Source organism: Protopterus annectens, chromosome 6.part0, assembly GCF_019279795.1.
Source record: "Protopterus annectens isolate FY-2018-M chromosome 6.part0, PAN1.0, whole genome shotgun sequence".
Lineage (NCBI taxonomy): Eukaryota > Metazoa > Chordata > Ceratodontiformes > Protopteridae > Protopterus > Protopterus annectens.
This window is the reverse complement of record NC_056737.1, coordinates 802,922,304-802,934,476: the sequence shown is the minus strand read 5'-3', so window position 1 is coordinate 802,934,476 and position 12,173 is coordinate 802,922,304. Positions and strand designations below refer to the sequence as shown.

The window sequence follows — 12,173 nt, the reverse complement described above, 5'->3', positions numbered from 1 at the left end:
GATGCTGTCTGGACTGGGGATGCCAGTGTAGCCTGGGTGAGACATTGAGTTACAGGATGTCTGCCAAACACTAATGAGGCTGGGGGTTTCAGCCTTTCACTGCTTTGGATCCTCATAGTGGGAGAATTTGTGTTAGATCTTGACTGTTAGTGTTTCTGATATTGCCAGTGTGTCATCAAATGTGTCATGTGGATGTTGCCATCATTGTCACTCATAGTGACCTGCTGATATCAAGCATGTGTTGTTCTATAGTATCAAACTCTGAGTGGGATATGGCAGTTGCAGACCGGAGGTACCTGTAGTACAGATATGGGGAATCCTGTTTATGAATAAATCCTGCCTGTCATTCACTGCACTACATTGTACTGTTTGGCAGTTTAATAGCCACTAGTAACCTGGTTCATTTCCTGCAGACACTTGTGCAGTCTTTACCAGACCAGCTTCCACATCAGTGCCACCGGTGGTATGAGGGTCTTGTCTTCCTCCTCAGACAGGGGCACCATGAACTATTCCACCTCTGTAAGCTTATTATGTATTGGTAGTCTACCTTCAGAAGCGGACATGCTCCTTACAGTGTCCCATACCTCATTCTTGGCATGCAATATCACACTGATTTCCCCTTACCAAAACTGATGTAGACTCCTGTTATGGCCATCTACAGCACTGATGTCCTGTTCCGCTTTATTGATACACCTGCTTCCAAAAAGACTTGCCTGCTTTATCTTTGACCAGGATGCATATGCTATATCTGTGGAAGACTCGTAGTACATTTTGGTCTCCTTGGCAGTGAACTTTTCAAGTCATTGCTTCTCCTGTGGGCCAGTAACAAGTTAAGTACATCTATGGGTTTTCATGTTATTCTCTGTTGGGTAACTGTTAATATCCCATGTGACTGTATACTGTCCCCTCAAACCATTATGGTGCTCACTTACTTGTATTCTATTGTGATGTGCCACTTCCTCCATTTTCCATATATTACTGAAACTGCAAGCTTGGTATCATAATACTTCTTCCTTCAGCAAAGTAATGAAGTCCTGTAGTACATTTCTGACCCCCCCTCCAGAATGCCTTGCTTTGCCTCACCAGCTGTACTGGGACCATCCTACCCTGTATAGCATGTCCTGCACTCTCTCTGCATTGACACTGGTGTACCCCTACTTCAACCAGGCATGACAATACAATGCCATTGAAATGTGTTCATACACCCACTTATATTTGTTCTTTTATGCCCTTGTTATTTCTGTCTGCCATTGATGTTCAGTACACTACAGAAGAGTATAGGATTTGCTACATGCTAGGCACTAAGAAGCAATGATTTGTGGTATAGCTGGGATGCAATATGAGTGAAAGCACTCCGGAACCACATGGGCCCAGTATTGTAGCCATCACGTCAGAGAAATGGTTAGAGTTAAACAAAAGACTGTTTCACTACGGTATAGTAGATAGCCCTGAGAAGAATGTGAGCTGAAAACTGTCAGGTGCAGGGAGAAAAAATACTCAGAAAGCTTTGGCTGTAAGAGTTTACATGCTGGAGTGCATCCATTTAGTGAAAACAATGGAATGGAAAATGACTTGTGCTGAAAGCCACACATGGACCACAAATGATAACTAAATCTAATGGTATTTCAACATGTTGCACCTATTTTATGTGTTCTGTTTCAAAATTTAGGGTTTCATGCACAAGATCTACACCATAACTGTCTAATAAAAGACCGAAAAAGAGACCTCCTTTATATACATCCCCATGCTGTTGATTCAGAAGGCCCTAATCAAAACAGAAGGTGGGAGTGTACAGCTGATTCCAGTAGTTCCACTTTTAACAAGGTACTTTATGGTTTTAATTGTTTCAGGAGATGACTTCTTAGTTTTCCAACCTAGTGTTCAGGGAGAACCTTCTGATGCGGTAGGAGGGAAAGGTCACTTGCCCAAAACTTGACAGAGTGTGGCTTGCTGTACGGAGAATGGTGTTTTGATTCTTAATAGGCACATACTGTTTATCACAAGTTGTTAAGACTCTTTTTCCAGTGCAGTTTTTCCTTTAGTGTAATGAGAAGGGTTTCATGATGTTCTTTTTTGTTTAAATGCTGCATGTTTGTTTAAGAGTTTAATTTTTTAATCTTGGTGAAGTTTTTTTTTTTTTTTTGCAGTGCTGCTGCATGAGACTGAAGATAATTCTAGACTGTGCGATGAGTGCACCACTAGTCTGCAGTTGTAAAGCATGTGCTGATAGAGAGGAGAGGGTAGTGATATGATTATGCTAGAGAATTTCCCTGGTGCCCTGGCCAAATTTTCTGTAAGCAGTATTAATGCCACCACAGGTCTTCCCTGAAAATAGGCCATAGGCCAGGTGGAATTTCCCAGGTCAACAAAATATTAATAAAAATAAAGTAGTCAAATGCAAGCTGTTTCAATGGTACTATAGATTTTACTGTTTCTCTAAAAAATTTGGAAAAGTCAAGTTTTGCCATTATGACAAGTTTTATTGATTTGAACCCACGAGGGGCAACTTTTAGTCTGTTACTCTTTATTACAGTAGATTAATAGAGTCTTACATATTTGATGCAGCTGTGTGTAGACTAGGGGTAACATGTATGATCGTGATTACTGGAAGTAGTCTTTTGTAGGTGGAATTATTTTCTTAGAGATTAGCTGCATGATCCAACAGTGTAGAAATATAGAGGACTGAGTTATATTGATGTGATTGACTGCTGAAGCCCACGTGACTTCCAAGGTAACACCTCACTAGGTTGACACACAACAATGTCAACAGCAAGAATATCAAGTGCAAAAGGTTGACATATGCAAAAGCTGATAATTGTGCAAGAGTGACATTCTCTTTCCCCTGGGATTGTGTGATCTTGGAGTTATATAATTAGCAGGGGTGTAGGGGATACAGGGGGCTTGCCCTCCTGAAAAAAAAATATGTTATTTTGTTTTTTGTTGGTTGCATGCTGCAAGGATTTTACTTGCATATCTGTAGTTTATTGTTGGCATTTCCGATGTCAACCTTCTGTGGTCATTTTTCTTGTTGTCGACATTGTGGTGTATCAACCTAGTGACGTAGATCTATATAGATATATATATATATATATATCTATATCTATATATATATATATATATATATATATATATATATATATATGTGTGTGTTTATATATATACACACACACACACACACACACACACACACACACAGGAAAAAAGAAATTGGTTAAAAGTGATTCTGTTTGATGTATGGAAACAGCTTTTATACATTTCACTTTGGCAAATAATATTTAGCAATATACTTTTTTCTTTTTCAGTATAAAATGGACTCTGATCTTCTGTGTAGTTTGGATAAGCTTCTCCTTCAGTTTGGTAAGATTTTTTTACACAGTGAGCATATAACTGATTTTCTTTTTTTATGATTTTGCTGTAAATACAGAAAACAAAATTTGATACTGTGTTGCTGGTAGTGGTGATATGTAACACACTATTTAATTATACTGTCTAACAGATTTTTGTTTTTTTTTCCTTTCTTTCTTTTTTTTTCTTCGTTTTTATGAATATGCTGTGAGGTATGAAATATTTCCTGTAAGATGACATGAAATGTCTCAAAATCAAAAATATTGATAATATAATAATAATAAATATTGATAATTAAAAAAATGACTAAACATATTCATTGGCATATTTGTTTATGACTACATTGCTGTTTAAGAATGAAACCTTGTCCATGTGGTGGGCATTGAGTACACTGCATCAAGCAATGTTCAGGTGGCCTTAATTTTACTGATTAAACTGTTATTTCATTATTTGCCTGTAAAAAATATTTTGCTGTTCTCATTGGTTGAGATTACAGATCTTTTTCGTAACTTGGTATATGCTGATATTCTTAAATGTGTTTTGAACAATTGTTTACAAGTTGCTTTTTGAATGCTTTGTAATATTTCTGTTTTTCAGGGTCACATAAACCTTCATGCAAAAGTTATGCAGGTTTTCAAATACTGTTGAACATCTCAAGGGCTACAGAGTGCAGGTTTAGGCCCAACTGTCAAAATACAATATCTAACTAAGACACCAAGCATCTCCTCAAACAGAGACATAGAGCCTGGTCCCAACATCAAAAGACCAAAAACCAAGCTTCCCTTCGACAAAAAAAAAAAAAACTAGCCAAAAAATAAATCAAGAGTGGCAAAAGTTACACTACATCATAATCCAGCAAAAACACCAAAACAATCCCCCAAATTTTTGGGGAGCTATAAAACAACTCCTAAAATCCAGTCAGTCCACAACTCCAGCTCCTACCACCATAAATACCACAGAGAGCACAGCCTTCCAATTTAACTCACACTTCATAAATTCCATACTATCCCTGGTAAAAAGTGACAGCAATACTCCCCTATTTGTTCCTGCAGGAGCAGTACCTAACCTTAATTCTTTCTGAATTAGACAGATACAAATTAGCACCATTAAAAACTCCTGAACAATCTAGCCCTCCTTGGCTTCCCTTCCGATCCTACATCATATGCTATCTCAGGAGCTAATAGAAGTGATTCCTCCTTCTCAATTGGGGAATTTTATTCAAGAATGTTTTAGTGCAGAATAAAGAAAATTCATGGAGACCAGTTTTGGGTCTTTCTATCCTGCATCAGTTTGTGATAATGCCCAAGTTCAAAATGTTTTCACTTCACAACCTGTTAACCCTCCTTCCTTATGAGTTTTTTTAGTAACCTTGCATTTATAAGATGCACATCATCACATTCCTGTCTTTCCAGATTTCAGGCATTTCTTAAGTTTTTTGTGTGTCTGGATCACATTATCAGGTCTGTTGTTTGCCCTTTGGGCTATCCACTGCTCCACAAGTGTTCACAATGTGTCTAACTTCTGTCCTAGTCCATTGCAGCCTACAAGGTAGCCACATTTTTCCATATTTAAATGACTTGCTTATCTTTGCAGAGTCTTTTTGAAAGTTTCAGAAATCATTCACATGAGTAAGAGATTTTCTACTAAACCTGGGATTCCAAGAGAACATTCAAAAGTCTGTTTTGACTCCATCGCATAGTATTTTGTTTCCAGGGTGCCTGCTTAGACACCTCAGTACAAAGAGATTTTCTTTCACAGGAAAAAAATAGATCTATATTTAAATATATTTCTAAGGTTTTCCACTGAGACTTGGGTCACTGTAAGGGAATACTGCAGAATTTTGGGTCTGACTTCTATGATTCTCATGATACCCCTGGCAAGACTCCACATGAGAAAGATACAGTGGAATCTGAAGCCTCTTTGGTCCCAGCATCAACACCCAGTGTCTTTTCAAATGCCAGTTCTGGGATTTCTGAAAAGGGAAATCACTTGGTGGCAACATCAAATTTTTTGTAATCCAGGTCTCTCTTTCTTCATACATTGGATGCCCAAAGACATCTGAGGTACTAGCTTGACAGAGTGAAAGCTTTCAGAATGTCCAATTGCTTGTTCATTTCTTGTGAAGGTAAAAAGAAGGGACAACCTGTGTCAAATCAAAACTATTTCCAAATGGTTGTCTCAGGCTATTATTGTTATTCCCACCACAAGAAAGCTATTCCAGGCTTGGTCAAGGCTTATTCTACCATGGTCTTGGCTTCATCTATGGCTTTCTGGAAAAGACTGAACTCTAAACATATTCTAGAAGCAGAAACTTGGTCCTCTATGCATACTTTAACACAACACTATAAACTAGATTTCTTTTACAGGTACAAGACAGACTTTGCTAGGACCATTCTCCAGAGGATCTTGGACCATTTCCCTTCCACCTTGCAGTTGTTCTAAGTTATGGTAATCTACTCATATAGGTTAGGCTACTGTAGCTAAAATCAATATGAAGAAATTGTACAGTACATACTATAGCAGTAGATATTCAAATGATCACTGCTGCAGTAGCCACTCCCTCCCTCCACCCCTCTTATTTTTGCAAATTTTTTGAATGCCAGGGTGTGGACATGTATTTTTTTCTTTCCCTAGCAATACTTTCTCAGGGCGTAGCTTCCCTCTTTCTGTTGGCATGAAATCTCTTAAGGGCCTGGCACCTAAACCTGACTTTTTAGTCAGTTAATTTCCAGCTGCCTAATGATTTGGATGTGTGGAAGGTGCCCTGAAGCTTTGGAAGCTGGCTGTTATATGTTTTGCAGGCTATAACCCATATATCTTAAGCTAATGCAGCAGCGATCATTTCAACATCTTCTGTTAAGATAATTTTCCTTACTCAACTATACTTTATATGTCTGGAGGGAGAGTTTGGCTGTGATGTTTATTGTCTAAAATATTGTCAGTTGTGTTGCAGTTTTGCTCTGGACAGCATTTTAAAATTAGACAAATGAGGAAGCATATTTTTTTCTTTCTTTTGTTTGCTGCAGCTTTCCATCTGGAGAAAGACTCACAGACATTTAAACATGAGAAGGAACAGATTCAAAGTGAGTATTTACTAGAAAACAACTTTGTTTACTATTTGTTTACTGTCGTTTATTGCATTAATAATGCATACTTACTCTTATTAAAATAGCAGACTACTAGAAGCATTAGTAGTGTGCACAGTACTTTATATATTTTTAACAAATTTATTGAATTATCACTTAAAACATAAGCAAAAGTATATGTGTTATATGTATATATATATATATATATATATATATATATATATATATATATATATGTATATATGTATGTCTGTGTGTGTGTATATATATATATATATATATATATGTATATATATATGTATATGTATATATATATATATATATATATATATATATATATATATATATATATATATATATATGTTTGTATATATAGATATATATGTATGGGTCCACTTCTTTAACTCGAAATACTGAAACCCCGAATTTCAGCATGTTGAGTATGTTGAACCCTCAAAATCAAGAAACACCACAATCACGAACACTCACAACATCAAACCTAAGAAAACACAAATAAATGCATAACCCTCCCCCCAAAACAACACAAGCACTACCAACACAAAACCAACAACACCACCACATGTTTTTGCAGGGGGGCAAACCCCCCTGCACCCCACACCCCTGCTACTTGTGTGTGTGTGTGTATATGTGTATATATATATATATATATATATATATATCTCAACTCCGAGGTCACACTAACCTGAACAAAATAGAACACACCTTCCCTCACTTACTCTACACTCCCACTGCAGACAGTCACATGTAAGGTCACTAATACACACAAACACACACTACACATGTACAGAACTCATCACATTCAGCACTCACACACATAGACTATTGCCCACCTACCCCAACCTACTTCTACAGCTCCCAACAACAACTACATATTAACACATTAACACTAAAACCCTTAAAATCTAAATACCTACCTCAATCTCCGTATAGATATTAACATCACCCACCATACCACACAACCCTTAAAGTCACAACACACACTAAATAACGTACCAATGTAAACCCAACAAAGTATCCGTAAACCAAGATTCAAAATAGTGCAGTTTCGAAAACTTCTCTACTCAAAATACTGAAATTCGGGATTTCAGTATTTCGAGTTAAAGAAGTGGACTCCTGTGTGTGTGTGTGTGTGTGTGTGTGTGTGTGTGTGTGTATATATATATATATATATATATATATATATATATATATATATATATATATGAGAAACCATATGAACATAATCCCAGTTACAAGCATTATGCATCACATATATTCTTTTGAATAGTTTTTCCCACAATTTGCATTTTTTTACATTAACGTATAATGTTAAGTTGTCAATCTCGCCTTCATTCTTGCTGGATGGGTTCGGAGCCGATCCTCGGCTCCGACTCGGCCAATAATAAAAGCTCGAGAGCTAATTCCACCGGCTCGAGGCTCCCCTATATCCCACAATGCTAGGCGGTAACTACCCAGATCTCGTTTGCCGCTATAGCTGGCGAGGTGCTCTTCTACCGGCTCAGGCAGGTTAGTTTAACTTTTACCTTTCAGGTACTTCTAAAACCCCCTTTTTGTTGTTCATATCTTAGCCCTTTTAGTTTAATTTAAATTTAGATCTCTCGACCCCTTTTTGTCGAGTCCTTTACCTTCTCCCCTTATCTTGTAGGCCTTCGGCCCTTCCCTTCCCCCAGTCCTTCAGTGACTAGTTTAGTTTTCTTTTTTGTCAGTAAGGGCTTGTGTGTGTGTGTCTGTGGCTTTTTAGCCTTTAGTTAATAGTTGATTGTTAGCTAAATTTAAAATAACTCTTTTATACAGGGTGTGTCTGTGGTGTTTTTTTGCTGTTGTCAGGCACTTTCCCTACAATGTCTAAGGAAAAGGTCTCAGGCTTCAAGAAGTGTGACTCGTGCTGTCAGAAAATGTCTCTGACAGACGGTCACACTTCTTGTGTGTATTGCCTGGGGCCTGTGCACCTGCAGGACTCATGTGCTGTCTGCCATGGTTTCAGCCCTCGAGTCCTGCAGGAGCGCAAGAACAAACTCATTCTAAGGGGTTTGTTAAAGCCTGAAGGCCCCCCGACTCAGTCTAGTTCGGGAAAACCTTCGAAGGCTTCAAAACAGTCGACTCCTGCTCCTGAGTCGACTGTAGTAATGTCGAAGCAGGCTCCGGCCGGAGCCGATGTTTTTGGGCTTCAAACTATTACCTCGGCTCCGGCTGGAGCCGAGGCTGTTAAGTCTTCATCGGCTCCGATACTATCGGAGCCACATTCTAAAAAGAGATCGAGATCCCCTTCTATAGGATCTACTCTTACTATTACTTCGGCTCCGGCTGGAGCCAAAGCTAGTAAGTCCCCATCGGCTCCGATACCATTATCGGTGCCATTTCACAGAAAGAGATCCAGGTCCCCCTCAATTGGTTCTGTACACTCTGCACCAGGATCTCCTCTACTTTCGGAGCGGAGTCAGAAATCACATTCCTCTCGGTCTTCCAGGTTGTCAGACCATGATTTGCAGAGGGTGGTGAGTAGACTTCTTAAGTCCGAGGCACTGGCCCAAATGCTCCATAGCCCGACTCATCAGTCGTTGGCTATTCCTGTCCCTCATTACATTCCTCCTCCGACTCCTTCGAGTTCGGAGCCAGGGCTTGTTGGAGCCATCACTGTCGGTGCGTCGGATCCGATACCATCTTTTTCGGCTCCGTCGTCTGCTCCGGTCTCCTCTTTGGAGGGATCTCGGCGCCGGGCTTCCCTCGTCGGCTCCGAGGGGGCGAGTGGCATCGGACCCTGTCCGACCCCGCTCTCCCTCTCGGGGCTTCGGCGCTGGTGAGTTCGGCTCCGACATCGGCTTCGGAGCCGTCTCTGTCGGTGCCGGGAGGGGTCCTTGTCTCTTCGGAGCAAGGGCCTCGGACCTTGTCTGATAGGGATGCCTTCGAGGTCATGCGGAGCGTGCTAGAACCGGGTTCTGCCCCGCAGTCGGTTCCCTCAGCTCCTCCTACTACAGTGCCTGCGGAGATTTTCTGCTCACCCCCTTGTCTCACACCGTAGAGAACCAACTCCTCAAGTTTCCCCATTGGGATTTTCCTCCTCTTCCGAGGTCTCTCCTGACCCTGCAGGAGATCCCCCTAGGAAGAGGCAGTGCAAGAGGAAGCACATTGACTCCCCTGAGTCTATCACCTCTGACACTGACTTGGAGGAATCCGAAGGGTCCCCCCGTTCCCCCTCTGAGGATGTCTCCTTTGCGGACATCCTAGAAATACTCAAACAGAGGGGAAATTGGCCAGCCCTTAACCCTTCGGAGGATGAGTCAGTGTATCTTGAGGCGTTTGGTTCTCACCCTTCTACCTCCTGGGTGTCCCCTCCCTTTGACCCCCTTATGGAAGTGGTGGCAAGGAAGGCTTGGACGGCTCCTGACTCAGTGGAACCCACCCCTAGAAGACCATCCAAATTTATCACTGCTCCCTCAGACAAACAGTTTCTATCCAAAGGTGTCCCGGTTGATGCCATGGTGGTGGCTGCGGCCACAAAGAAGGAATTAGCTGATCCTTCTGTTCCTGTCCATCCTCCTAATAAAGAATCTAGGACCATGGACAGATACGGCAAGCGGATGTTTTCGTCAGCGACCTTTTCTATGCGGTCGCTGAACTACTTATGCCACTTCACTCGTCTCCAAAGAGATTTACTCAAGGATATGGGTGAACTGATGAAGGATCCTACAGCTGAGGGGTTCAAAGACACTATGAACTCCCAGTTGGCAACCCTAAATTCAATTGTGAACTCCTCCATGCGACTGGTTTCATACGCAGCAGATGGAGCGAGTAGATCTGCAGGCACAGGCATTGCCTTACGAAGGCACGCCTGGATGCGTCTGTGCAACTTTGCGGACCCTTTCAAGGCGTCCTTCACCAATTCCCCCTTTGACGGATCATCTTTGTTTGGTCCACAGGTGAAGGATACATTGACCAGGTGCGAGGTGGAAGGTAAGACTCTCTCTGCCGTAGGAGTCCGTTTTTCCACCCCTTCTAGACCCTATCCCAAAGGTCAGAGGGGAGGGAAGATGTGGTTCCGGAAACAATCTCAGGGAGTCTCATCTGACGCACAAGGCCGATTCCCCTCTAGAGGCAGAGGGGGGAATAATACTAGACGCCGCCCCAGAGGCAGAGGAGGTCCACAAAACCAGGGTAGCAGAGAGGTGTTCTCTGACAAACCCTTTCAGCACCCCTGAGGGGCTGCCCGGCTGTCCACCTTCGGAGGCAGTCGGGGGAAGATTATCACTGTACCCAGAAGCCTGGCTTTCCCTAACTCAAGACAAATGGGTACAGTCGATCATATCCGAGGGTTACAAAATTCCCTTTATTCACATTCCAACTCAACCAAAAAAATCCCTTCCAGATGTTCCACCCGGTCTAAGGGAAAAAGCAGCATTGGAAGTCTCAAAGCTGCTATTAAAAAGAGTCATCCAACCAGTCCCAGCAGACCAGCAAGGATCCGAATCTACTCCAAATTCTTTTGGTACCAAAAACGGGACTGGAGGCCCATTCTAGATCTCAGTCACTTAAACAAGTTTGTCAAGAAAACAAAATTCTGGATGGTCACGCTACAGTCCATCCTACCCTTCTTGGGTCAGGACAATTGGATGTGCTCGATAGATCTTCAGGATGCGTACTACCACATCAAAATGAACCGACGCTCCAGGAGATATCTCCGCTTCAGGCTGGGAGCCAGTCACTACCAGTTCAGAGCCCTGCCCTTTGGTCTCACTACAGCCCCCCGAGTGTTCACCAAATGCATGGCAGTGGTCACGGCTCACTTGAGGCGCCAGGGATTCCAGGTGTTTCCATATCTGGACGATTGGCTCCTTACGGCCACCACCAGGCATCAGCTTCTACTATCCAGGAATTTCACCATGCAAACCTGTCAAGCTCTAGGCATCTCAATAAATTTCGAAAAATCTGCCTTGTCGCCTTGTCAGTCTATTACTTTCATAGGCGCCAAATTAGATACACAAACTCTTTCAGCAACACTCACAGAGCAGAGGGTTTTAGACATTCGGAACCAAGTATCCCTTCTGTTGCAATTGGTCAAAGTCAAAGCCAGATTAGTGTTAAAGGTACTAGGACTCATGGCAGCAGCTATTCCCCTTCTCCCTTAGCTCGCTTTTACATGAGGATCCTCCAGTGGATGCTCTTTACCCAATGGTCCTTTCAACGACTCCCAATGTCCCATACCATACTGATAACTCAAGTATGCAAGAATCAACTATCTTGGTGGGTCACGTCACCTCAACTTCTCCAAGGAAGACCCTTCACTCTCTCCCCTCCAGTTGCCACGTTGACAACAGATGCCTCCCTGATCGGGTGGGGGGGGCATTATCAGGGCAGGACAGTCCAGGGCACGTGGCAACCCTTCGAGTGCCACTTGCACATAAATGTCCTAGAGATGAGAGCAGTGCTTTTAGCGTTGCAAGCCTTTCACGACTCTCTTCCCAAAGGGACTATTGCAATCCAAACGGACAACATGTCCGTGGTGTGGTACATCAACAAACAAGGCGGAACCAGATCATACCCTTTATGTCGAGAAGCACTCAGACTTTGGCAATGGGCGATCTCTTCTCAACGTTTTCTGATAGCGACGCATATCCCCGGGAAATCCAACGTCATTGCAGACAGGTTGAGCAGAGCAATTCTCATGCCACACGAGTGGTCTCTAAAGACATCAGTTCTAGAAGAGGTATTTCTAAGATGGGGCCA

At 42.0% G+C, this 12,173-nt stretch overlaps 1 protein-coding gene across 1 annotated transcript in view; it reads left to right on the top strand.

Annotated features, from left to right (window-relative positions):
* The window catches only part of CCHR6.PART0H14orf39 (chromosome chr6.part0 C14orf39 homolog), a 744,895-nt gene that overhangs the window by 76,045 nt on the left and 656,677 nt on the right, over positions 1-12,173 (top strand). Inside the window, exons 2-3 of the mRNA XM_044073583.1 lie at positions 3,303-3,357; positions 6,372-6,428. Coding sequence (XP_043929518.1) covers positions 3,309-3,357; positions 6,372-6,428 — 106 coding nt within the window. The 5' untranslated portion in view covers positions 3,303-3,308. The remainder of the gene's footprint in view (positions 1-3,302; positions 3,358-6,371; positions 6,429-12,173) is intronic.